We start from the raw sequence: 22,636 nt of genomic DNA on the forward strand, positions 1-22,636 counted from the left end.
GTATTTAATTATGAAACAATAAGTACTCGATGGGTTCATTTAAATTATTGATTCTATAATTATACTGGAGCCATAAAACACACACATATTTATATATATATTTAATCCTGAATCAGCTTTTTAAAATCTGAAAACACAGAAGAATAAAAACTAAATTAGCCTTATCGCAAGATGGCCTCCAGTTCTAAGCTGTACGTGTTTGATACACATGGTGTTGTTGTTGTTGTTGTTGTGAGAAGTAAACAAAGTCCGACAGACTGTTTACTTTCTTCCTCCTGCTGATGAGCTCATTATATAACATCAGTCACATGACCACATGATTGACAGGAACAACAAACCTTTGAGAAAAAAAAGACATTGTTTGTGTATTTGTTTATTTCATCTGATCGGATACAAACAAACTTTATATGTACAAACACACTCCTGTTTAAACCCCAGCTGTGTCTGTGAACTACAACATCCAGGGTGCATTTCACTAACGAACATCCAATCACAGAGCTTCAGATTGTGAGACATGAAGTGTGTACTTTTTATTATTTAGTTTTCTTATTTGAGCTGATTCTGAATGTGACTGAACACTGTCTCCTAGGACTACAATACCCATGAGCCTCAGCCACTGTGTTCATGGAGACAGGTTGGAGTGATGATGATGATGATGACGTAAACAGCTGCTTTCCGTCACTTCTTTCCGTTGCCGAACGGATCGGTGGTGAGGCCGCCGGCCATCTCGTCCCCGCGCTGAAGGGAGGAGGCAAGGTTCGCTGTCAGACAGGTGGCGAGGACGCACGGTCGGTTGATCCTCCTGCTGACGTGGGAGACCACAGGTGAGACAGGTACAGAAGGAGACCACAGGTGAGACAGGTAGAGAAGGAGACCACAGGTGAGACAGGTAGAGAAGGAGACCACGGGTGAGACAGGTAGAGAAGGAGACCACAGGTGAGACAGGTACAGAAGGAGACCACAGGTGAGACAGGTACAGAAGGAGACCACAGGTGAGACAGGTAGAGAAGGAGACCACAGGTGAGACAGGTAGAGAAGGAGACCACAGGTGAGACAGGTACAGAAGGAGACCACAGGTGAGACAGGTAGAGAAGGAGACCACGGGTGAGACAGGTGAATCATGTGAATAGTATCTGTACAGGTGAGTCTGAATATAAAGAAACGTTTTGAACGTACATGAAAGCAGAAGCAGAGAACTCGTTCATCGTTAGGTTTGGAGAGAAGAATCTGAGGAGGAAACAAATCAAGTATCATTCTTCTGTATTATAGTATTATTATCTATTAATATGTATTATTGTATATTATTGTGTGTATTATTGTTGTGTATGGTCATGTAGTGTTGTGTACTATAGTGTATTATAGTGTAGTATCGTGTAGTATTGTGTACTACAGTGTATTGTGACCTTATGATGTCGTCCTCGGTGTCGTTGGCATGTTGATGAAACTCAAACCTGAAGATGAAACAGGAAACAGACATTAAACATGTTTTATTATTATTATTATGATAATTATATCTTTATTAATCTAATAATCACAAGAAATGATTTGATATCTACGTCTCATAACTTTATGTTTCTTATAAGTACAACACAATGACACGTTGATTATGTTGTAATATAATAATAAAGTATAAGTTTGAGCTTCAGCAGACAAAGAAAACACATTTATTAGATTTATTATCGTGATAAAGATCTCATTATGTATATTTTAATTATCAGATACCATCAATACGTTACGACTCACCTGGAGGAGTTTCCCTCTGTGACGTTCAGCAGGTGAGAACTGTCATCAGAATCATCATCATCATCATCATCATCGCTACATCATCAACAACAACTATTATTATTATTCATAACCTTCATTAACTTTTCTGCTTTTATCTTCTGATATTAATGTTTCCGTCTCACCTGTTGACAGAAGGAGGAAGAGGACCAGCAGAGACAGAAACCACCATCATCATCATCATCATCATCTTCATCTTCATCTTCATCACACAGAGAGCAGCAACCTGAACAGACTTCATCAGCAGACGAACGGACGGAGAACGACGACTGTATTTATAGTGCGAGTGTGAAGGCCAACAGTCATCTGACCAGAGACACAACCCAACCTATATCAAATATATAATAAATGTAAAATATAATAATAAACAATAAACATATAGATATTGTGTAAAAACACAATAAAACTGGTTTGAATGGAGAATTTGTCCACAAACAGGAGAAACTAACGAACAGACGTATAAATGTGTTGGTGTGTTTACTGTCAGCTGGTCTCAGGTCAGAACGAAGCCGTTCATCTCCTGAAGGTCTCTGCTGAAGATGAAGGACGTCTCAATATTGACTCTTCATCACTTCATCACTGAGCCGTCTGCTGCTTCATGGTTAAGGAAACAACCGACCGCCCTCAGTGAGACTGAGTCTGTAGTTTATATATTATTATCATTACTAACATGGTGTCTAATGTACATTTAGCATCATGATATCTGTCTTCTGTTATACTTCATCAACTCTTAATCATCAGTCAGAAGGAGTTCATGTCACAGTATCGTGGCTCCATTTAAAAAACACAATAACGTTTTATTCAAAAGAGTTTATTTTGGCACGAAGCTTTAAAACAAATAAACTATTCTGGAACTATTATTGATTTATTTTTCATTCTTTTCATATTTTTATAACGTTACACTGAAAATAATGATTAAAGTAGTAAATTCTGTCCAAATATTTCAATGTAGGAACAAAATAGCTTGTGTTTATTTCAAGATAAAATATATAATAATATGTGTATATATATATATATAATATATGTATTATATCTTCCAGCCTCCACCAGGGGCACTAGAGCCCCCCCCGGTAGACGGTGTCTTTAACGCTCGCACGTGATGGAGGACCGGAAGATGGAGGACCGGAGGATGAACGGAGCTCCGTCCCGGTCGTGATGAACCCGTTGTACGGCTCCGGTTCTCCCCGACACGAGGAGCCGTGGGCCCGCTTCTCCTCGTGGCTCGAGTGCGTGTGTGTCGTCACCTTCGACCTGGAGCTCGGACAAGCCATAGAGGTGATGGGAGGAGGTGTTAGCTTAGCATCGTTAGCATCGTGCACCAGACTCCGTCCACAAAATGGCTGTTTGTTGTTGTTTCTTCTCCAGCTCCGCTGATGCAGCTTCTACTGAACAATCACATATCGAGACATTACTGAGGCTGAAGAGTTGATCTACTTTATGCCGAAGTCAACAAACACACCTCTTGTTGACGTCGGCACACATTTAGTCCTCCACACATCTATGAATTATGATGTAAACCCTTACAATGTGTTGTGTGGATTAAAGGCGGCTTCGTTGAAAGAAAAGTTCAGATTTTGTGAAAACGACTGATGTTGAAATGTTGTTGTGTGAGCCGAAGTGATGACATCATCCTCGTGATTTATGACGTTAAACACGAACACTAACAGACATGTTACCACTCTGCAGTGCGTGATTACGTGTTAAATATGCATGATTGTTAATGGAGTCTGGTGCGAGTCTAAAGGGTTCATATTAGTTATTGTGACACTTGAACATCTAATCTGCCGCTGCACCGACCAATAGGATGATTGTTTGTTTCAGCTGGTGTATCCTCAGGATGTGAAGCTCACAGAGAAGGAGGTAATTCATTTATTCAACACATTATATGTATTGATTATATCTATTGATTGATCGTATCTGTTTGTTTTTGTTGTCAGAAAACCAGCATCTGCTACCTGTCCTTCCCTGACTCGTACTCAGGTGAGTCACATGACACTGAGTGGTGCTTCACATGAGACTGAGGTCACAGGTCTTTACTTCATTTCCCAGGATGCATTGGGGACACGCAGTTCAGCTTCAGGTTACGTCAGTCGGTCGGTCGGTTGTCGAGGTTCAGAGAAGATGTTTACAACAGAGAGGCTCCGCCCACTCTCCAGGTATCGATCAGTGACCATCTTATCCACCTGAACAAACATGTATAAACACTTTTAAACAAACACATTTAAACATTAATAAAGAAACGTTGGTAAACATTTACAGTTTGTGTCTCTTTGTTTCCACAGACTGAAGCATCACATTTCTTTGGTTACGTCTATTTCAGACAAGTGAAGGATGTTTCTGTGAAGAGAGGATACTTCCAGAAGGTCAGTTACCGGTTCACACCGGTTCAACACCTGTTCAACACCTGTTCAACACCTGTACAACACCTGGTTCAACACCTGTTCAACACCTGGTTCACACCTGTTCAACACCTGGTTCAACACCTGGTTCACACCTGGTTCACCACCTGGTTCACACCGGTTTACACCTGTTCAACACCTTGTTCACACCTGTTCAACACCTGGTTCAACACCTGGTTCACACCGGTTCACACCTGTTCAACACCTGGTTCACACCTGTTTCACACCTGTTTCAACACCTGATGTTTGTGTCTCAGTCTCTGGTGTTGGTGTCCAGGTTACCGTACACTCACCTGTTCCACTCGCTGCTGCAGATCGTTGCACCTGAGTTCTTTGAGAAACTGGAGCCCTGTCTGGAAGCAGGTGATGATGTCATGCTTGCATCATAACCGTGGACGAATCAGAACAATAGTAATCATGATGTCACTCTGCTGACATCTTCACCTGACGTCTTTCTCTCGTCCCTCACAGTGTGTAACGGGGTCGACCAATGGCCTCCACCTGTACCTGGACTGACCCTCAACCTGCCTGTGATGGGCGTAGTCTTACAGGTGAGGGGCGTGGTATTGCATGTCAGGGGGTGTGGTCTCACTGGAGGGGAGGAAGGGGTGGGGTCATACAGGTGAGGTGAAATCATCAGTACAAGAGTCATATTTTGTGTTAGAAAATATCTGGTCTTTGATGAAAGGTAGTGGCCATAAAAACTACAGTCCACTACGACTCCCAGGGTGCATTTCACCAACAGGCAGCCAATCAAAGAGCTTCAGATTCAGATTCTAAGTTTTCTCCATATCAACACCAGCTGAGGCTCATGGGTATTGTAGTCTGGTGACCTCTCAGAGTGTGACGCTTGTAACGACCACTAGGTGGCAGCATGCCACTTTGTAAAGATTTGTACAGGATGTTTGATTTGATTATATGTATAAATAGTCAAAATAATCAAATAATTACTTGGCTATGATATAGTTTTGTACATTATAACATTATATTATCCAGGAGGCTGCTCTGTTCTTCTGACATTTAACAGTTTATAAACCTTTTGTATTTTATTTTAACTTCATTGGAATAAAAGTTAAAATAAATTTCAATTTTCATTTATTTTTTCAGGTTCGGATTCCTTCAAAAACAGACAAACCAGGAGGAAGTCCAGTCAGACAAGCTGCTGGAGAGGTCAGGAAGAGAGAAAGACCCTTTATTAATAATCACAAAGTGTGAATGAACAATAAAGTTTTATTTGTCTTCAGAACCTCCTGCCGACTCCGACTCTGCTGCCAACCATCCACGAACTGGACCTCTTCAAGTTTGTCTATTCTCTCATATTCGTCATCAATATACAAACATAACGATTATTATTAATAATACTCATTATTCTCTCTCTCTCTCTCTCTCTCTCTCTCTCTCTCTCTCTCTCTCTCTCTCTCTCTCTCTCTCTCTCTCTCTCTCTCTCTCTCTCTCTCTCTCTCTCTCTCTCTCTCTCTCTCTCTCTCCTGTCTCTCTCTCTCTCCTGTTTCTCTGTCTCTCTCACCTGTCTCTCTGTCTCTCTCACCTGTCTGTCTGTCTCTCACCTGTCTCTGTCTCAGGTGTTTCCAGTCGGTCCTGATCCACCTGCAGATGTTCTGGGAGCTCATGTTGCTAGGGGAACCGGTGGTCGTCATGGCGCCGTCTCCCGCCGTCTCCTCGGAAACCGTGCTGGCTCTCGTCAGGTGATCAAACATCCCATAATAATAGAAAATATAGTAAACAGTAATAACACAATAAAACAAATTCACCTCAGCTGATGTCAGAGCTCCTGGGAGCCAATCAGAGGGCGGTGTTTGTGTCGTTGTCGTGGTAACAAGGTGTCCTCTCTCAGCTCCATCAGTCCTCTGAAGTTCTGCTGCGACTTCCGTCCGTACTTCACGATCCACGACAACGAGTTCAGAGAGTTCACCACCAGGACGCAGGCCCCGTGAGTACCTATCTGTCTCACCTGTCTGTGTCTCACCTGTCTCTCTCACCTGTCTCTGTCTCTTACCTGTCTCTCTGTCTCTTACCTGTCTCTCTCTCTCTCTCACCTGTCTCTCTCTCTCTCACCTGTTCAGGCCTAACGTGGTTCTTGGAGTCACTAATCCGTTCTTCATCAAGACTTTTCAGAACTGGCCTCACGTCGTCCGACTGGGAGAAATCAAGATGGCGGGTAAAAGAAGCTCTTCTTCTCTTCTTTGTATGTCACGCTTTCTTTATCATCTTTTTCTTCTTCTTCTCTTCTTTTTAAATTAATGTGTAGTGTAGATCCAGTCCAGCAGGTGTCTCCTGTTGTTGTTGAAAGTGAACAGAGCTCTGATTGGTCCGAATGTTCTCTTTCAGGTGATTTACCTAAACAGGTGAAGGTGAAGAAACTGTCCAAACTGAAAACACTGGACACTAAACCAGGTAACACCTGAGTCTCTACTCACCTGTTCATCATTCTGAACATCATTCATTATTTCTGAATGTTTTACTTCCTGTCTGCAGGAATCTACACGGCGTTCAAGACCTTTCTACACAAAGACAAGATTCTTATTAAGAGACTATTGAAGGTGAAAATACTTATTAATATCAATACGTATTAATATTAATACGTATTGATATTAATACGTATTGATATTAATACGTATTGATATTAATACGTATTGATATTAATACGTATTAATATTAATACGTATTGATATTAATACGTATTGATATTAATACGTATTGATATTAATACGTATTGATGACACCTTATGAACTGTGTCTTCAGGGGATTCAGAGGAACAGACCGTCAGAGGTTCAGAGCGCCATCTTAAGGCGACACCTGTTGGAGCTCACCCAGAGCTTCATCATACCGCTGGTGAGTCAACAGCCAATCAGAGCGCTCCGACACCTCTAACCCTTTCTGATTGGCTCCTCAGGAACATCCACTAACAATAAATATGTCCTTTCTTTCAACAGGAGCGCTACATGGCGAGCCTGATGCCTCTGCAGAGGTCGGTGACGCCGTGGAAGGTAAACAGGAAGTGGATTGTTGGGTGGGGGGGTGACCTCACGGTGATGTCATCGGTGTGTTCCTGTGTTCAGACTCCTCCCCAGGTTCGACCCTTCAGTCAGGACGAGTTCATGTCCACTCTGGATCACGCCGGGCCTCAGCTAACCTCGGTGCTCAAAGGTGATTGGATGGGACTGTACAGGTGAGTAGCTCAGGTGTCACAAAATCTGTTTCATATTCAGCTCCGGGAAACTCAACTCTTTAAGACATCGTTCTTAGAGTTCTAAAGAGTCGAAATTTTAGAATAATTTATTTATTATACTATATTGATCCCTTTAAGGGGGAAATTTGTCTCTGCATTTGACCCATCCCTGTATATAGGGAGCAGTGGGCTGCCAACGACAGGCACCCGGGGAGCCGTTAGGGGTTCAGTGTATTGCTCAGGTACACTTCGACACGTGACACATTCCAGTCGAGGATCGAACCGTTGACCTTGCGGTTAGCAGACAACTCTCTTAACCCAGTGACCTACGGTCGCCCAATAAAGTCGTAATTTATTGGGCTTGGGAATAAAGTCGTAATTTTAGAATAAAGTCGTAACTTTTAGAATGTCGTAACTTTTTGGATAAAGTCGTACATTTTTTCTACTTACTTTAGCAGGAAGTATTTATGTTAATTAATAGTAGCTAAAAGGCTGGAAAACAAACTGCCTTGTTGATGTCATGTATGAGGTCACGTATGATGTCACATATGATGTCATGTATTTCCTGTCAAGTTTGAATGAAATATGAAGTGATTCATCTTCTCAGGAAGTTCTTCAGGTCTCCTAACTTTGACGGCTGGTATCGTCATCGACACAAAGAGATGACGCAGAAACTGGAGAGTCTTCACCTTGAGGTCATCTGTGACGCTGTGAGTCAGTTCATCTCATCAGACACACTGTTACTGTGAACCTCTGGACCACTGTGAACCTCTGGATCACAGTGAACCTCTGGATCACAGTGAACCTCTGGACCACTGTGAACCTCTGGACCACTGTGAACCTCTGGACCACTGTGAACCTCTGGACCACTGTGAACCTCTGGATCACAGTGAACCTCTGGACCACTGTGAACCTCTGGACCACTGTGAACCTCTGGATCACAGTGAACCTCTGGACCACTGTGAACCTCTGGACCACTGTGAACCTCTGGATCACTGTGAACCTCTGGATCACAGTGAACCTCTGGATCACAGTGAACCTCTGGACCACAGTGAACCTCTGGACCACTGTGAACCTCTGGATCACTGTGAACCTCTGGATCACTGTGAACCTCTGGATCACAGTGAACCTCTGGATCACAGTGAACCTCTGGACCACTGTGAACCTCTGGATCACAGTGAACCTCTGGACCACTGTGAACCTCTGGACCACTGTGAAACTGTGGATCACGTGTCGCATTTGAACATGTGGGTCTTCTAACCCTGCTTTCTGCCTCTCAGGAGCTGATGAGTTGGACTAAAGACAAGTCTGAGGTGGAAATCGTCGACTTGATTCTGAAGCTGAGAGAGAAAATGGTGATTCAGAAACTGAATATAATAAATACTCATACTTTACTAGGACATGTTGTACTGTGATACTTTCCGTGTATTTTTCCTTTAAAACAGGAAGTGTCTGTTTTTCAGAATAAAGCTCGCAGACAGCAGCTGCAGATGAAGGACGGAGTTCTAGAGAAACTGGACACTTTTATAAACTCCATCATGAGCTCTCTGCCTGAAGACCTGCAGACGGTGCTAAGTACACAGATCACACGCTGAGTACACAGATCACACGCTGAGTACACGCCGAGTACACAGATCACACGCTGAGTACACGCCGAGTACACGCTGAGTACACGCCGAGTACACAGATCACACGCTGAGTACACACCGAGTACACAGATCACACACTGAGTACACACTTCTCACCTTTTATCATAAAATCTCCACCAAACAGAATAAAATGTTAATTTATTTAAATGTTTCTTTTCTCCACGTGTTTAATATTATTTTCATATTTATCTTTTGTTTGAATGATGAATCTTTATTAGAACGTCAGACTTGAACAATGACCAGATGTTATTTTTGTATCGCAGACTGAACTCAGTGAATGTTACTCACATTAATATTAATATGAATAATAATAATGTGTTATTTGCCTTTTCTTTGATCTCAAACATCTGTAAATATTTAGTTTGGATTTGAAAAGTAAAACCTGAATCATGTTCACATTTTGTCTACTTTGTTTATTAAATATATAAATATTGATCATTTCATCTTCACAAACCTGCTTTTATTAATAATTCTTTAATCCGAACGAGGCGATGTTATGACTAAAAATGATGACATTTTACGATGTTTTGATACAAATTAACTCTTAATTAATTAATTTCAGAACTTTAAAATGAACCAAACAGTTTGTGAAGCAAGAAAAGTTTAATTTCAACAAAGGAATCAAAAATATATATCAGTGATATGAAGAAATGTATTAAATAAACCTTTTAAATGTTTCCTCACATTAAGTTTAACACAGAGTACAGATAGAAACCCAGAAACACCCATCACTTTGGTTCTACCTCTTGGTCCACCAGGTGGCGCCCTGCAGCCCCATGACGGTGCGTCTCTCCGTCGGGCTGAAGTGCAGGATGGTCTGGATGGCGTTGAGCGTCTGCTGCCTCCCGCTGTTGTCCTGCAGTGTCAGAAACTTGTAGATGACGTTCTTCAGGTACTCCATGTTGGCGCCCTCTCTGCTCTGATCTCGGATGAGTTTCTCCAGTTGTCCTCTCAGCCCGGACGCCTCCTCGTCGTGGCGCTCCCCGTTGGTGACCAGCCTGGCCTGCAGCTGGTGGACATCTTCCTCCAGCCGGTGTTTCTGCCGCCGCAGTCCGCCGGCCTCCGCCTCCTTCCTGGCCAGCTGCTCGGCGTACAGCAGCAGCGTTGGCTCGTTGGGCGCCGCCCGCCGCAGCGCCTGGCTGACCACGTCGCCCTCAGTCTCCGGGCCGAACTCGCGCTCGTCGTCGGCCGTTCGGTCGCCGGTGCAGCTCGGCACGACGGCGGCCCGCAGCCTCTCCAGCTCCTGGTCCTTCTCGTCCAGCAGCGCCATGGTCCTCTCTCTCTGCTTGTGAAGCTCCCCCTCCAGTCGCAGCAGGTCGTCGCGGTGCGACGCCTCCGCCCGCTCCGCTTCCTGTTTGCTGGCGTGCTGCAGCGCCGCCACCCGCTGCTGCCGCTCCTCCAGCTCTCGGCGCTGCCGGGTCTCGGCCTCGTCGCTCTGGATCCGCAGGTTGATGTACTTCTCCCTCAGCTCGGACAGCTGGTCCCGGACCTCCTCCAGCTCTTTGGCCTGGCAGCCATCTTTGGCGTTCTTGTTCTTCAGCACCACCTGCGCTCGCAGCTTGTAGCGTTCAAACTCGTCCCTGAGCTGCTGGAGCTCCTGCTGGTGGAACAGGGAGGCTTTGTCTCCGCCCGGCTCTGTTTCCACCACCAGGTTCTGGATGTTCTGGTCCGGGTTCCTCTGAGCCGCCAGCGATAGCAGCTTCTTCACCTTCTCCAGCTTCTCCTTCAGCGTGACGATGTCCAGCTGAGACTCGTCCACGCCGAGGTCGGAGGTCATCCTGCTGGAGGCGGCGATGGCGAGTGTCTTGTTCTCCGTGTCCAGCTGCAGGATCCGGTCTCTGAGCCTCTGAGCCGCCTGCTGGTCTCTCTGCCTCGACTTCTCACAGGAACCCAGCAGCTCCGACAGTTCAGAGACTCTCTGTTCAAGACCGGCGACCCTCGACTCTGCATCCTGAGCGCGCTCACGAGCTCGTTCCTCTGCCTCGCAGGCCTGCAAAACAACAACAGTCTCAGGTTATGACCCGGTTTTAGTTAGTTTAGACCTGGTTTTAGATGGTCAGGGTCTCAGTTTTACCTTTCTGGTCTCCAGGTGGATCTGCTGCAGGAAGTGTCTTTTCAGCTCTGTCAGCTCTTGCTGCAGCTCGTTCACTCTGGGATCTGGTTTCTTCTGGTCCTCCTCGGCGGCCTGCAGCCTCCTCCTCAGCTCGTCTCTCTCCTCCCTCACCTGGTTCAGGTGGGCCTGGGACTCCGCCCCCCGGTCCACGGCCTGCGACGTCACGAGGAGAGCGACGTTGGCGTCCTGCAGGCGGAGCTCCGCCTCCTGTCGCAGGTCTCTCTCCTGCTGTAAGATCCTCTGGAGCTCCCTGAGCTGCTGGACGTGGTCTCCTTGCTCCTGCTCCCTCTCGTGCTGCTGCGTGATGACGCGAGCGCGGCTCTCCGCCAGCTGCTGCTGGAGGGCGCGGAGCTCCGCCTCCTGCTGCGTGGTCATGGTGACCAGGCGTTCCTGGAGCTCCTCCATTTCCTGTTTCAGCTGCCGCTTGTCGGCCTGAAAGCTCGCCTCCATTCGGGACTTCTCGTGGGTTACCGTTGCGAGGGCGCCGGTGAGCGTGCTCAGTTGGTTCTTCAGCTGGGCGAGTCGGCGGTCCACCTCCGTGCCGGGAGGGGGCGTGGCCTGATGTTGCCGCTCCGCCCCCACGCCACTGTTCTCCAGGTCGGACCGCAGGGTCTGCAAGGAAGAAAAGTCCTCACGTTAAACTGTTGCCGACGTCTTCAGCAGCATCGTTTACGATTTTAAAGACGTACCATTGAGCTGGACTTTAGTCCTGGTTCTCCCTGGTCCTCCTCGCTCTGGTCCCCTCTGGTGGTCTCACTGGGCGTGTCCACAGACGCTGCCGTGTCCACGCTGTCCTCGCTGTGCAGTGAGCTGCCATCCTCCAGGAGGTCCATGGTGGTGGTGTCCTGGCCTTGTTGGTTCAGGTCCACCTCCTGCGTCACCGTCAAGACCTTCAAACTGGCCTCCAGAGCCTCCTTCTCTTTCAGAAGACTCTTATAGGCCCGGACCACATCTTTGAAGCGAGTCTGGTACTGGACCAGCTGCTTCTTCTGGGACTCGATGGTGTCCACCAGCTCCTTCCGGCCGGAACCGCCCCCAAAACTCATCCCGAACTTCTCCATGTCTCTGATGGTCTACCAGGGTCAGATCAGACTTGATGGTCTACCAGGGTCAGATCAGACTTGATGGTCTACCAGGGTCAGATCAGACCATCACCATGCAGGACCAGAACTGGTTCCTCTGGGACTGTTCATAGTGAGTTAGACTGGGTTTGTTGGTTTCTGAAAAGAGACATCATCTACATGTTAACATTTTTATGCATCTGTTGTTTAATTACCATAATTATGATGTAATAACTCTTAATGTTTTGTGTGTAAATATATATATATATATGCACACAAAACATTAAGAGTTTATAAAATGTTTTTATATATATATATATATATATATATATATATATATATATATATATATATATATATATATATATATATATATATATATATATTAATTAATTAATTAAAGCTGTAAATGAAGCGAAGTATAAATACTCGACTAAAATACAAGTACCCTTAATGTAGAAGTGTCAGAGCAGAAACACATTAATGATATTTATGAAGTTTAAACCGACATTAAACATGATATATATTTATATCATGTTTAAGATTCACCACAAACACCGACGTTAATCTCCGGTTTTCTCCGGTTCTCACCTGACGAACATCCGCCAACAGACTCGGACACAAACTGAAGATTTTAACGAGCAGAAATCAAGCAAAAAATATTTCAGAAATGTGTTTATTTGACTAGAAAAGTGTAAATATTGTCGAAATAATCTCACGGTTTAATCTGAAGAGACTGTCAAACCGACAGCCGCCATGTTGGTTTGAACCGGAAGTGGAGGAAGAAGCCGGAACTCCGATGCTGCATTCACTGCAGTCAGGAAAAAAGACAATTAATGTAGCTCTGTGTGTATTTCTCCCTTCTTAATAAACGTTACTGTCAAATTATTGCATACAGTGAACAACGTATTATTAATACTATTATTAATGTTGTTGATTTAATACTGACTAAAAAAAGATAAACAATACCTAAAACAAACATGATAAATAAATAAAATGTAGACAGTTGAATAAGTCAATTTAAACGGTTTACAATAGTTAATTCTTAATATTAGATCTTACCATTAAATAATTAACAGGATTGATACGTTGCCTTTTATTTTAAAGCTTTATTATTATTATGAATAATATAATTAACTCTTAATGTATTTATCTAACATGGATTGCATGTTACATTGTTTGTATTTCAATCTTAAATAAAGTATTAAGTAGATTAAATGCTCCACGTTAAATCGCCGATTTCTTTAGAACGTTTCCGGTAGAACGCGAACTCGTCATTTCGGCTTCTGGGTGCAATAAAGTTTTTTGCTTTCAGTGACGTCATTTGCTCCGCGTGGCACCGAGGAGCTCCGTAGCTCCGCCCACCTTTCCGTCTGATCTTCCGCCCGCTCTCTACCGTCTCTAACCGGCTGACATTCTCCACCGTTCGGTTGTTTTTTTTTTATTTTGAATCCTCCCGCCGCTGAACCGGAATATATATTTTATTATTATTATTAAAAAAAAATGGGGTTGACCATCTCGTCCTTGTTCTCCAAGTTCTTCGGAAAGAAGCAGATGAGGATACTGATGGGTGAGTAGGCTAGGCTAACTAGCTGCTAGGCTAGGTGACAGATTCTTCTCTCCACCTTCTGATATTAACAATAATTATATACGATAATTATAATTGTATAACATAAATATAATATATATGATATTAACGTTCAGACAGACTTATTGGACGCTACTGTTGCGCTACAACCGCAACGGAAAATACGGAAATAGAAGCTAACCCAGCTAGCCGGAAGATGCTACGCTTGGAGCTAACGGGCGTTAAGGTGACGTCATTAGTCATGTGACGTTTCACCGGTCTGTCAGCGTCAGTTTTAATGGATGTTTATTGACGTTATGAACGTAATCAGAGGTTAACGTGAAGGTTGATTCAAAGTCTGTCTCTCTGTCTGACTGTGATTGATTTAAAGTTGGTTCATATGAAGTTAGATTTGTGGTCTCGTTTCAGTCGGTTTGGACGCAGCTGGAAAAACAACCATCTTGTACAAACTGAAGCTCGGAGAGATCGTCACCACCATCCCGACTATCGGTAAGACAGGTTCCTCTCATAGTCATGGTTCTGTCAGTTGATTGGTTCCTCTCATAGTCATGGTTCTGTCAGCTGATTGGTTCCTCTCATGTTCCTGTGTTCCAGGTTTTAATGTGGAGACGGTGGAGTACAAGAACATCTGTTTCACAGTGTGGGACGTCGGTGGTCAGGACAAGATCCGTCCTCTGTGGAGACACTACTTCCAGAACACACAGGTACACCACTGAGACCAGAACCAGAACACACAGGTACACCACTGAGACCAGAACCAGAACACACGGGTACACCACTGAGACCAGAACCAGAACACACAGGTACACCACTGAGACCAGAACCAGAACACACGGGTACACCACTGAGACCAGAACCAGAACACACGGGTACACCACTGAGACCAGAACCAGAACACACAGGTACACCACTGAGACCAGAACCAGAACACACAGGTACACCACTGAGACCAGAACCAGAACACACGGGTACACCACTGAGACCAGAACCAGAACACACGGGTACACCACTGAGACCAGAAGTCAAAAGGTTTTAAAAGTGAGACTGACTACGATGTAAAGTAGGAGGAGCAGAAGCTGTGTATGTAATGAATGTTGGATGACAGCATCGCTGTGACGTTCCTCCTGCAGGGTCTGATCTTTGTGGTGGACAGCAACGACAGAGAGAGAGTAGCAGAGTCTGCTGAGGAGCTCTCTAAGATGGTGAGTGACTCAAACACTTCAGTCTCAAAGCTCCGTTCTTCTGTCTTCTCATTGTTTCCTCTAATATCACCTCTTGATTCTATTTATCTACAGAACTCAGATATGTGGGAATGTTCAGAATGTGGAGCAGAGAGAACATGACATAAATACATCCCTTCATATTTTGAATCGTCACCTGAAGGTTTTCCTTCACATGAATAAAGACATTTTTAATAAAGACAGGAATGAAGTGTTAATAATGAAATAACCGAATGTTTACCAGCAGGAAATGCATCACACAATCTATGACATCATCGGTCACATGACTCTCTGTAGATCTATGACGTCATTGGTCACATGTCTCTCTCTCTCTCTGTAGATCTATGATGTCATCGGTCACATGACTCTCTCTGTAGATCTATGATATCGTCGGTCACATGACTCTCTCTGTAGATCTATGATGTCATCGGTCACATGACTCTCTCTCTGTAGATCCAGGAGGACGAGCTGAAGGAGGCGGTTCTTCTGGTTTTTGCCAACAAACAGGATCTTCCAAACGCGATGGTCGTCAGTGAACTCACCGACAAACTGGGTCTGCACAGCCTTCGCAACAGAACTGTAAGGATCATATTAATCACACACACAGCTCAGCTGTCCAGGTGTTTTCTGATCCCAGTGTCACCTGTCTGTCTGTGTGTCTACAGTGGTACGTCCAGGCCACCTGTGCCACTCAGGGTACCGGTCTGTACGAGGGTCTGGACTGGCTGTCCAATGAGCTGTCGAAGCACTAGACCACCTGACAGGAAACAGGAAGCAGCAGACTGATGTCATCGTCGAGTGATGTCATCGACGGGTGGCTGTGTACAAAGTGATGAAGAGGAGGGGGGGGGTTTACCCGAACTGTTTTTTGTTTTTTTAAATTATTAATGTGTCGACTGTAAGAGGAAGTGATGTCACGGACTTTGAGCTCATCCTCTTCTTCTGTTCTTCCTGTTAGAGTTGTTCGTTTTCTTTTATTCCGCATGTTTCAGAATCATGTGACAGGAAATGATGAATGGGAGGGGTGTGGCTTTTCACAGGTACAGTGTGCCTGTGGGCGGGGCTAACTACAGGTGACAGTTTCCAGGGGGCGGGCTTAATTACAGGTGACAGTTTCCAGGGGGCGGGTTTATCTACAGGTGACAATTACCTGGGGGCGGAGTTATCGAGAGGTGATAGTTGGGGGCATGGTTACCTGCAGGTGACATTTAACCCCCTGCCCACATAACTACAGGTAGCAGGGGGCGTGGTTACCTACAGGTGACAGTTGGGGGCGTGGTTACCTACAGGCGACAGTTAGCTGGTCGTGTGATGACTCATTCCACTGAGCCTGAAGGCCTCGTCATTCCTCCACAATGTGAAGAAGCGAGACGATGATGCAATAAAGGTTTTTTTTTTTCTTCTTATAAAAACTTGAAGGTGCAAATTAAGTATTTGACTCGTTTTTGTTAAAGCTTTTTTTTATGTCCCAACATGATAAATTTGTATTTGAACAAATCAAATGTGTTTTCATGAGAACATTTTGTGATCAAATCGTTTGAATAATACGACAATATTCACTTTAATCTTTAATCAATAACAAAATAACTACAATTATGTTTTCATTGGAAACTTTTCACGTTAAACGTTTACATTTTAATATGAATCGTTTCTACATCTTAACATTTGAAAGAGTAGCTTCATAACTTAAGATCTGAACTGTGATGAAACACATTTACATTTCTTTATATATTTATAAAAATACTTATTTCATTTTTTTAAATCTGCTCTCGGTCACATTTAAATAATCCACGAGTAGTTTTGAAAGAAAAAAAGATTCAGTCCTTCAGAATAAAAGCAAAGAAATTAAATTGTTTTCAGATACATTTTGGTCAAATATCTCAACAGTCACAACATGTTAATCTTTATTAATCTCAACAGTTTAAATTATTCAGTTAAATACACAAAGCGTTATGAAGAGTTTAACAGAGTTAGACTCTAATCACTTCCAGCTGCAGACCAACCGATGACCTCACTTCCTGTGTGTCGCTCTCTAAGCGTTGATTGGTTCCTGCTGGTTGTTCTGACGTTTGACCACAAAAACCTTCTGACCGGAAACCGTCACCATGTAAACAAAGTCCTCCAGAGTCACTGAGGAGAGAAGATGGAACACTGGTGAGAGAGAGTCACTACAGGTGAGAGAGAGTCACTACTGGTGAGAGTCACTACAGGTGAGAGAGAGTCACTACAGGTGAGAGGGTCACTACAGGTGAGAGGGAGTCACTACAGGTGAGAGGGAGTCACTACAGGTGAGAGAGAGTCACTACAGGTGAGAGGGTCACTACAGGTGAGAGAGTCACTACAGGTGAGAGAGAGTCACTACAGGTGAGAGGGTCACTACAGGTGAGAGAGTCACTACAGGTGAGAGAGAGTCACTACAGGTGAGAGGGTCGCCTCTCTTCCAGGTGAGCGGCTGGCCTGGAGACAGTGTTGGTTACCTGACATGCGTTTGAAGGGCGGCTCAGGTGATCCAGGTAACTTAAATCTACTCGCTGTTCGAACCATCTGCATCATCACCGCTGCTGTGTGCTCATCGTTCTCCAGCTCACCTGCTGACTGATGACACAACCAAACATAACTTTATTTAAACACCGAATCCTTCAGCAGCTCATAACGATTCAGGAAATGTATTTTGCATTAAACAGATGCAGATAAACCAGAGAGCGTTAGAGAGAGAATGTTAGAGAGAGCGCCAGAGAGAGAGCGCCAGGAAGTTGAACTGAGTCTGTTTGTGTGTTTGTGACTCACGGCCAGAACCCCGTCCTCACTGATCACCAGGTACCCGAGCTGATCTGGGATCCGCTCCAGACCTGCAGTCAGACCAGCTGTCGTCTGTCAACCACAGATATGGAGATCAGCTCACAAGTGGTGATCATTATATACATACATACATCTTATATTATCCATCAGAGAACTACAAACATAGTTAATTTAAAGCTCAATTAAATAAATGTTAGTACTCAGCTCTGTAACTGCACCCCACTGTCACCTGTCTGTCTGTCTGTCGTCACCTGTCTGTCTGTCGTCACCTGTCTGTCTGTCTGTCTGTCTGTTGTCACCTATCTGTCTGTCTGTCGTCACCCGTCTGTCTGTCTGTTATCACCCGTCTGTCGTCACCTATCTGTCTGTCTGTCTGTTGTCTCCCGTCTGTCTGTCTGTCTGTTGTCACCCGTCTGTCTGTCTGTTGTCACCCGTCTGTCTGTCTGTTGTCACCTGTCTGTCTTGAATTTGCCGGTTGATCCTCATCTAACTGCATGTCTCTTCTTGTTTAGTGTCTGACTGACTTATATATTTAATATACTCTGCATGCTTTATGTTTGTGGATGCTTTTAGTGTCCAACAATGGAGCATAATCTTTAGTCTGTGTTTCTATTTAACAGTTATCTCATTTATTGTCGCTGTGTGTTGGTTTGTCTTGTTCCTACTTGATATCGTAGTATAAGAGTCTCCTGAATGATGATACTACTTATATTAATATGTTTTTATGAATGAGCATCACTGTCCCTTATCTAATAAACCAATAAACAAACAGACAGACCGGATCCTCAGACCTGCTAACAGGCTAACAGGCTAATCAGTAAACAGTTAAACTCTGAGAGCCTGTAAAGTCCGAGGCAACGTGAACGTCACAGCGATAATTCAAATAACTTCAATATGATTAAAAAAAGTCAAACAGGAAACATTAAAGTCATCAGAACCATAAACTTTAATATCAGAACTCACCATTTTCTTCTTCTACTGTTTTTGTTCTACGAGCTGGAGCTCAGCTGCATTTCCGGCTTTCTTGCAAGGAAGCGCGTGCTGCACATGCGCAGTAAAATGTGTCTTTGTTTTTACATTAACTTTATTTATAAATTGTCAGCATACAGAGATGATCTGGTCTGAAGTGGCTAAAAACAAAAATATATATATATATATCTTTAATAAAGGTTTTGAAAAGGTTCCACTTGACACTGCGCATGCGTCAAGCCCCGTTCACATCCACCGCTCCAGTCAACAGCCTCGTGATTTATCATGTGACTTATGAGACCTTCATGTCCTGTCGGAAATTACAGTTCACTACATCAACACATGATCATGAGCAATAAAGAAGAAGAAGAGCTTTATTTAATCTTCAACACACAAAACTGTATTAGCAAAGAAAACAATGCATGTCACGTCAGTCACAAATAAAGATACAGTATAATAGATTGATATAATATGTATGGTACAATATATATATTAACCAATTTATATATATATATATATAAACCAATAAAACAAACAGCTCTTTTAAAAACAACAATAAAAAGTGCACATGAAGGCAGCATGTCTCCGCATGACGTCATCCGGATTATTTTTAATATGAATTAATATGAACATATTATTTAGTGGAGCAGCAGGGTGCGCGCGCATATATATATATATATATATATATATATATATATATATATATATATATATATATATATATATATATATATATATATTTAGCTAAAGCGGAAGTGGCCGGTCAGCTGACCTGCTCACGTGACTCTTCAGCCTCTTGGAACGAACAGAAGGTCTGGTTCTCCTCGTTTCTCTCCGTTAATCGATCCTCTGAAAGCTCTCCGGTGATGGCTGGACGCGGGAAACTGATCGCCGTGATCGGTGACGAGGACACGTGCACCGGATTCCTGCTCGGTGGGATCGGTGAGCTCAACAAGAACCGGAAACCCAATTTCCTGGTGGTGGAGAAGGACACGAGCATCACGGAGATCGAGGAGACCTTCAAGTAAGAAGAGCCTCAGAAACACCGACTCCGTTCAGACGGTTAAAGATCACCGGATATACACGTGATCATCAGTTATCTGGTTTCTGTTGAAACGCATTTAATCACGAGGAGGCAAACGTCACATCGGTGACGTCACACAAGTGATGCAGTCAGCTGTAGAGAAGAAGTCTGTAAATGCAGTTTGTGTCTCTGATGAGCTGATTTAAAGTCAGTTAAAAGTGAGGGTTCAGGGTTTCCTCTTCTTCATCATGAATTCATTTAAATGATGTTTCTCAACCTTTTCTAAATGTTTGAAACACTTTTCCACAGTGAACTCTTTAAGTTGCTGATTTTCTGACCTTACTCTGGTGTTCTTCCTCTTCCTCTTCCTCGTAGGAGCTTCTTGGCTCGTAACGACATCGGCATCATCCTCATCAACCAGTTCATCGCCGAGATGATCCGTCACGCCATCGACGGCCACATGCAGTCCATCCCGGCGGTGCTGGAGATCCCGTCCAAGGAGCATCCGTACGACGCCTCCAAGGACTCCATCCTGCGCCGCGCCAAGGGAATGTTCTCCGCCGAGGACTTCCGATAGACGCCGATCCCTCCCGATCGATCCTGAACCTCTCGTATCGATCCCCCGTATATAAGTGTACCTAGATATATAGATATATAGATATATATATATCTATATAGATATATAGATATATATCTATATATCTATATAGATATATATATATCTATATAAAATTTAAATATAATTCAAGTTTTTCTTTTCTCTCTGTGCTGAACATATGTGAATGTTTAATGTGTTTTGTTTCCAGATGTTGTAACTTATTAAAGATTAGAATTGATGTTAAAAATAAAGGATGTTGTTGTTTGTGACGTTCTGGTTCGTCTGTTTTATTCAAAGATTCATTTACTTTTTAAATCTGACTGATAGCTTTGATTTATTTCTCATTTAAATATTTTATTCGTCCAAACTCACAGATACATAAAGTATGACTTTATTTCATCATTTCGACTTACCACGGGCATGGTTTATTATCAAGTCTAACTTTTCATCTCTTTATTTATTTTGTAGTTTTTTATCTTTTTTGGTAGTTTTTCATTTATTTTTGTACATTTTTGAAATTAAATTAAATTACATTTTTTATTTTATTTTATTATATTTATTCCATATTTTCCCGCTGATCCGGGACCAGTTGTTCGGGTAAACCTCTCTAGGCTTCAAAATAAAAGCATGTCACATTGACTCTTATTTTGAAAAGAGCCGGTTCCGGATGTGAGCGCAGCGTGTTCCGGTAGCTATAAGAACGTGTGTGTCGGTTCAGTCTCTCCGTACTCACCGGACCGTCGTCATGGACCCGTGCTCCTTCTCCTCCGTCACCAGGTGCGTCACCAGACACCTGAACCTCAACCTGCGCGTGGACTTCGAGCGGCGCGTGATCCGGGCCCAGGTGGAGCTCACCGTGGAGGTTCTGGAGGACCGGTTCTCTGCTCTGGTAACGTTACCGGAACCCGGTGCACGTTGGCCTCAAAGCTATAACTGTACACAGAATGTGTTCAGTCCTGACTTTCACTTTAATCAACTCGCGCGTTAAAATGTTAATTTTTATTGTTTTATACATTTTAAAAATAAGTTTTTAAAATCCTTCAGAGGCCGAGCTGTGATTCTGCTTCATCATGTTCACTTTTATTAAAACATGTTCATCTCTTAAAGTTCAGTTTCTACAGAATCACTCACGTGAGGAGGCGTTACACTGTGACGTGTGATGACGTTATGGTACAAAACCACTTAGAACTGATTGAATAGATTGAGTCACTTTAAGGAAACTTTAAATTGTTATGACCTCAGTATTTACTTTCACTTAATGTACAGAATATGAAATCTATTTAAATACACTTTATACTTATTATCACTTACAAATATCATATTTTTAACTTTTATATCAGTTTTAATAATATTGACATCAAAGTCACATTTGTATTAAATCTCAGCGGTTCTCTAGATGTGATTCTGTGAATGGAGTCTGCTGTGATGTCATCGTGATGAGCTGCTGGACTCTGACTTTAGAAGGCTGATCAGTCAGAACAGGTGTGTTCACCTGCGACCAGAGAGTGACAGCTGAGATATATTCATATATATATATATATATATATATATACATATACGTATATATATATGTATATATATGTGTATATATATATATATATATGTATATATATATATATATACATATATATGACTGCTTATGAGGACGGACCGCCAAAACCTGTAGAAACCAAGAAGTCTTTTACAAACGCATTGATCATAAATGTCAGATATTAAGACTTCACGCTTTGAATCAACAAATATCACTATTTCTATGAATCATTCTACTTCTTGATGTTATTATTGTTGTTTGTTATTATTTCCAGCTCCTCTAACTTTTTTCTTGCGGACTGGACTCATAAAAGAGACTTAATTCGAGTCTCTTCATAAAATGCATGTCATTAGTTGTTGAGGTAGTTTTGAGCTCATAATAAATGTGAATTGTTTGTGAATGGAGTCTGCTGTGATCTCAGCTGGACTTTGATTGGATGATGTGAGTGTACAGGTGAGTGCTGACTCATTAATATCTCGTTAATAAAAGTTATTGATCTGCGCCAGACTTTGGACACCAGAGACCTGCAGGTCGTCTCGGTGAGCGCTAACGGACAAGCGGCGCGCTTTACGATGGGCCCTAAACACAGCTTCAAGGGGACGCCGCTGGACATCACGCTGCCCTTTGACCTCTCCAGGTGACCCCCCCCCCACCTCCTCTTCTCTGTCTTCATTCAAAGTATTTTCAAAATAAAATGCCGCTAACGTGCTTGTGC

At 43.3% G+C, this 22,636-nt stretch overlaps 6 protein-coding genes and 1 long non-coding RNA gene across 11 annotated transcripts in view; 4 read left to right on the plus strand and 3 right to left on the minus strand.

Annotated features, from left to right (window-relative positions):
• Positions 1-1,417: 1,417 nt before the first annotated feature.
• LOC142970818 (uncharacterized) lies at positions 1,418-2,070 on the minus strand. Its single transcript, XR_012959304.1, has 3 exons — positions 1,908-2,070; positions 1,744-1,818; positions 1,418-1,451 (listed from the first exon to the last, which is right to left on the minus strand). It is a non-coding gene; the product is annotated as an uncharacterized LOC142970818 (long non-coding RNA).
• Positions 2,071-2,844: 774 nt separating this feature from the next.
• Positions 2,845-9,453, plus strand: dennd6b (DENN/MADD domain containing 6B). 4 transcript variants are annotated; one of them, XM_076111278.1, is made up of 20 exons: positions 2,845-3,057; positions 3,604-3,642; positions 3,720-3,762; positions 3,832-3,977; positions 4,065-4,145; positions 4,439-4,544; positions 4,653-4,732; positions 5,289-5,351; positions 5,426-5,481; positions 5,762-5,884; positions 6,034-6,129; positions 6,263-6,384; positions 6,528-6,593; positions 6,675-6,739; positions 6,943-7,032; positions 7,134-7,187; positions 7,260-7,369; positions 7,977-8,079; positions 8,650-8,724; positions 8,833-9,453. In XM_076111278.1, the coding sequence occupies exons 1-20, from the start codon at positions 2,938-2,940 to the stop codon at positions 8,962-8,964; spliced, it is 1,770 nt and encodes a 589-aa protein (XP_075967393.1). In that variant the 5' UTR covers positions 2,845-2,937; the 3' UTR covers positions 8,965-9,453. The 4 variants fall into 4 exon arrangements, with proteins under 4 accessions (XP_075967393.1, XP_075967394.1, XP_075967395.1 ...); XM_076111279.1 differs by having other exon boundaries at positions 2,846-3,057; positions 6,263-6,357; XM_076111280.1 differs by having other exon boundaries at positions 2,846-3,057; positions 3,832-3,938.
• Positions 9,454-9,602: 149 nt separating this feature from the next.
• gcc1 (GRIP and coiled-coil domain containing 1) lies at positions 9,603-12,975 on the minus strand. Of its 2 annotated transcripts, XM_076111276.1 has the most exons (5): positions 12,912-12,975; positions 12,784-12,817; positions 11,821-12,351; positions 11,093-11,743; positions 9,603-11,008 (listed from the first exon to the last, which is right to left on the minus strand). In XM_076111276.1, the coding sequence occupies exons 3-5, from the start codon at positions 12,190-12,192 to the stop codon at positions 9,758-9,760; spliced, it is 2,274 nt and encodes a 757-aa protein (XP_075967391.1). In that variant the 5' UTR covers positions 12,193-12,351; positions 12,784-12,817; positions 12,912-12,975; the 3' UTR covers positions 9,603-9,757. The 2 variants fall into 2 exon arrangements, with proteins under 2 accessions (XP_075967391.1, XP_075967390.1); XM_076111275.1 differs by having other exon boundaries at positions 12,784-12,967.
• Positions 12,976-13,542: 567 nt separating this feature from the next.
• On the plus strand, positions 13,543-16,502 carry LOC142970839 (ADP-ribosylation factor 4). The gene is made up of 6 exons (XM_076111282.1): positions 13,543-13,762; positions 14,189-14,269; positions 14,375-14,484; positions 14,911-14,982; positions 15,454-15,579; positions 15,666-16,502. Exons 1-6 carry the CDS (start codon positions 13,696-13,698, stop codon positions 15,750-15,752), a joined length of 543 nt encoding a protein of 180 aa, XP_075967397.1. The 5' UTR covers positions 13,543-13,695; the 3' UTR covers positions 15,753-16,502.
• A 53-nt stretch (positions 16,503-16,555) lies between these two features.
• Positions 16,556-19,150, minus strand: lamtor4 (late endosomal/lysosomal adaptor, MAPK and MTOR activator 4). The gene is made up of 4 exons (XM_076111285.1): positions 18,763-19,150; positions 17,788-17,871; positions 17,478-17,595; positions 16,556-17,130 (listed from the first exon to the last, which is right to left on the minus strand). The coding sequence occupies exons 1-4, from the start codon at positions 18,763-18,765 to the stop codon at positions 17,033-17,035; spliced, it is 303 nt and encodes a 100-aa protein (XP_075967400.1). The 5' UTR covers positions 18,766-19,150; the 3' UTR covers positions 16,556-17,032.
• A 383-nt stretch (positions 19,151-19,533) lies between these two features.
• atp6v1f (ATPase H+ transporting V1 subunit F) lies at positions 19,534-20,659 on the plus strand. The gene is made up of 2 exons (XM_076111284.1): positions 19,534-19,792; positions 20,168-20,659. The coding sequence occupies exons 1-2, from the start codon at positions 19,635-19,637 to the stop codon at positions 20,367-20,369; spliced, it is 360 nt and encodes a 119-aa protein (XP_075967399.1). The 5' UTR covers positions 19,534-19,634; the 3' UTR covers positions 20,370-20,659.
• A 413-nt stretch (positions 20,660-21,072) lies between these two features.
• The window catches only part of lta4h (leukotriene A4 hydrolase), a 6,686-nt gene continuing 5,122 nt past the window's right edge, over positions 21,073-22,636 (plus strand). The window contains exons 1-2 of the mRNA XM_076111277.1: positions 21,073-21,279; positions 22,428-22,558. Of these exons, the coding sequence (XP_075967392.1) occupies positions 21,136-21,279; positions 22,428-22,558 (275 nt within the window). The 5' untranslated portion in view covers positions 21,073-21,135. The remainder of the gene's footprint in view (positions 21,280-22,427; positions 22,559-22,636) is intronic.

Source organism: Anarhichas minor, unplaced genomic scaffold (genome assembly GCF_050575085.1).
Source record: "Anarhichas minor isolate MPS153535 unplaced genomic scaffold, ASM5057508v1 ptg000044l, whole genome shotgun sequence".
Taxonomy (NCBI): Eukaryota; Metazoa; Chordata; class Actinopteri; order Perciformes; family Anarhichadidae; genus Anarhichas; species Anarhichas minor.

Bases quoted from the DNA above. Each gene is read 5' to 3' on its own strand.
- dennd6b (XM_076111278.1), top strand. From the start codon at position 2,938: ATGAACCCGTTGTACGGCTCCGGTTCTCCCCGACACGAGGAGCCGTGG. The intron at 6,130-6,262 runs GTGAGTACCTAT...TCACCTGTTCAG, and splicing joins ACCACCAGGACGCAGGCCCC to GCCTAACGTGGTTCTTGGAG. The intron at 8,080-8,649 runs GTGAGTCAGTTC...TCTGCCTCTCAG, and splicing joins TTGAGGTCATCTGTGACGCT to GAGCTGATGAGTTGGACTAA.
- gcc1 (XM_076111276.1), bottom strand. From the start codon at position 12,192: ATGGAGAAGTTCGGGATGAGTTTTGGGGGCGGTTCCGGCCGGAAGGAG. The intron at 11,744-11,820 runs GTACGTCTTTAA...TCTTCCTTGCAG, and splicing joins GACTAAAGTCCAGCTCAATG to ACCCTGCGGTCCGACCTGGA. The intron at 11,009-11,092 runs GTAAAACTGAGA...GTTGTTTTGCAG, and splicing joins TCCACCTGGAGACCAGAAAG to GCCTGCGAGGCAGAGGAACG.
- LOC142970839 (XM_076111282.1), top strand. From the start codon at position 13,696: ATGGGGTTGACCATCTCGTCCTTGTTCTCCAAGTTCTTCGGAAAGAAG. The intron at 13,763-14,188 runs GTGAGTAGGCTA...GTCTCGTTTCAG, and splicing joins GCAGATGAGGATACTGATGG to TCGGTTTGGACGCAGCTGGA. The intron at 14,270-14,374 runs GTAAGACAGGTT...CCTGTGTTCCAG, and splicing joins CACCACCATCCCGACTATCG to GTTTTAATGTGGAGACGGTG.
- lamtor4 (XM_076111285.1), bottom strand. The intron at 17,596-17,787 runs GTGAGTCACAAA...TTGTGTCATCAG, and splicing joins GTGAGGACGGGGTTCTGGCC to TCAGCAGGTGAGCTGGAGAA. The intron at 17,131-17,477 runs GTAACCAACACT...TTCTCTCCTCAG, and splicing joins GCCCTTCAAACGCATGTCAG to TGACTCTGGAGGACTTTGTT.
- atp6v1f (XM_076111284.1), top strand. From the start codon at position 19,635: ATGGCTGGACGCGGGAAACTGATCGCCGTGATCGGTGACGAGGACACG. The intron at 19,793-20,167 runs GTAAGAAGAGCC...TCTTCCTCGTAG, and splicing joins GAGATCGAGGAGACCTTCAA to GAGCTTCTTGGCTCGTAACG.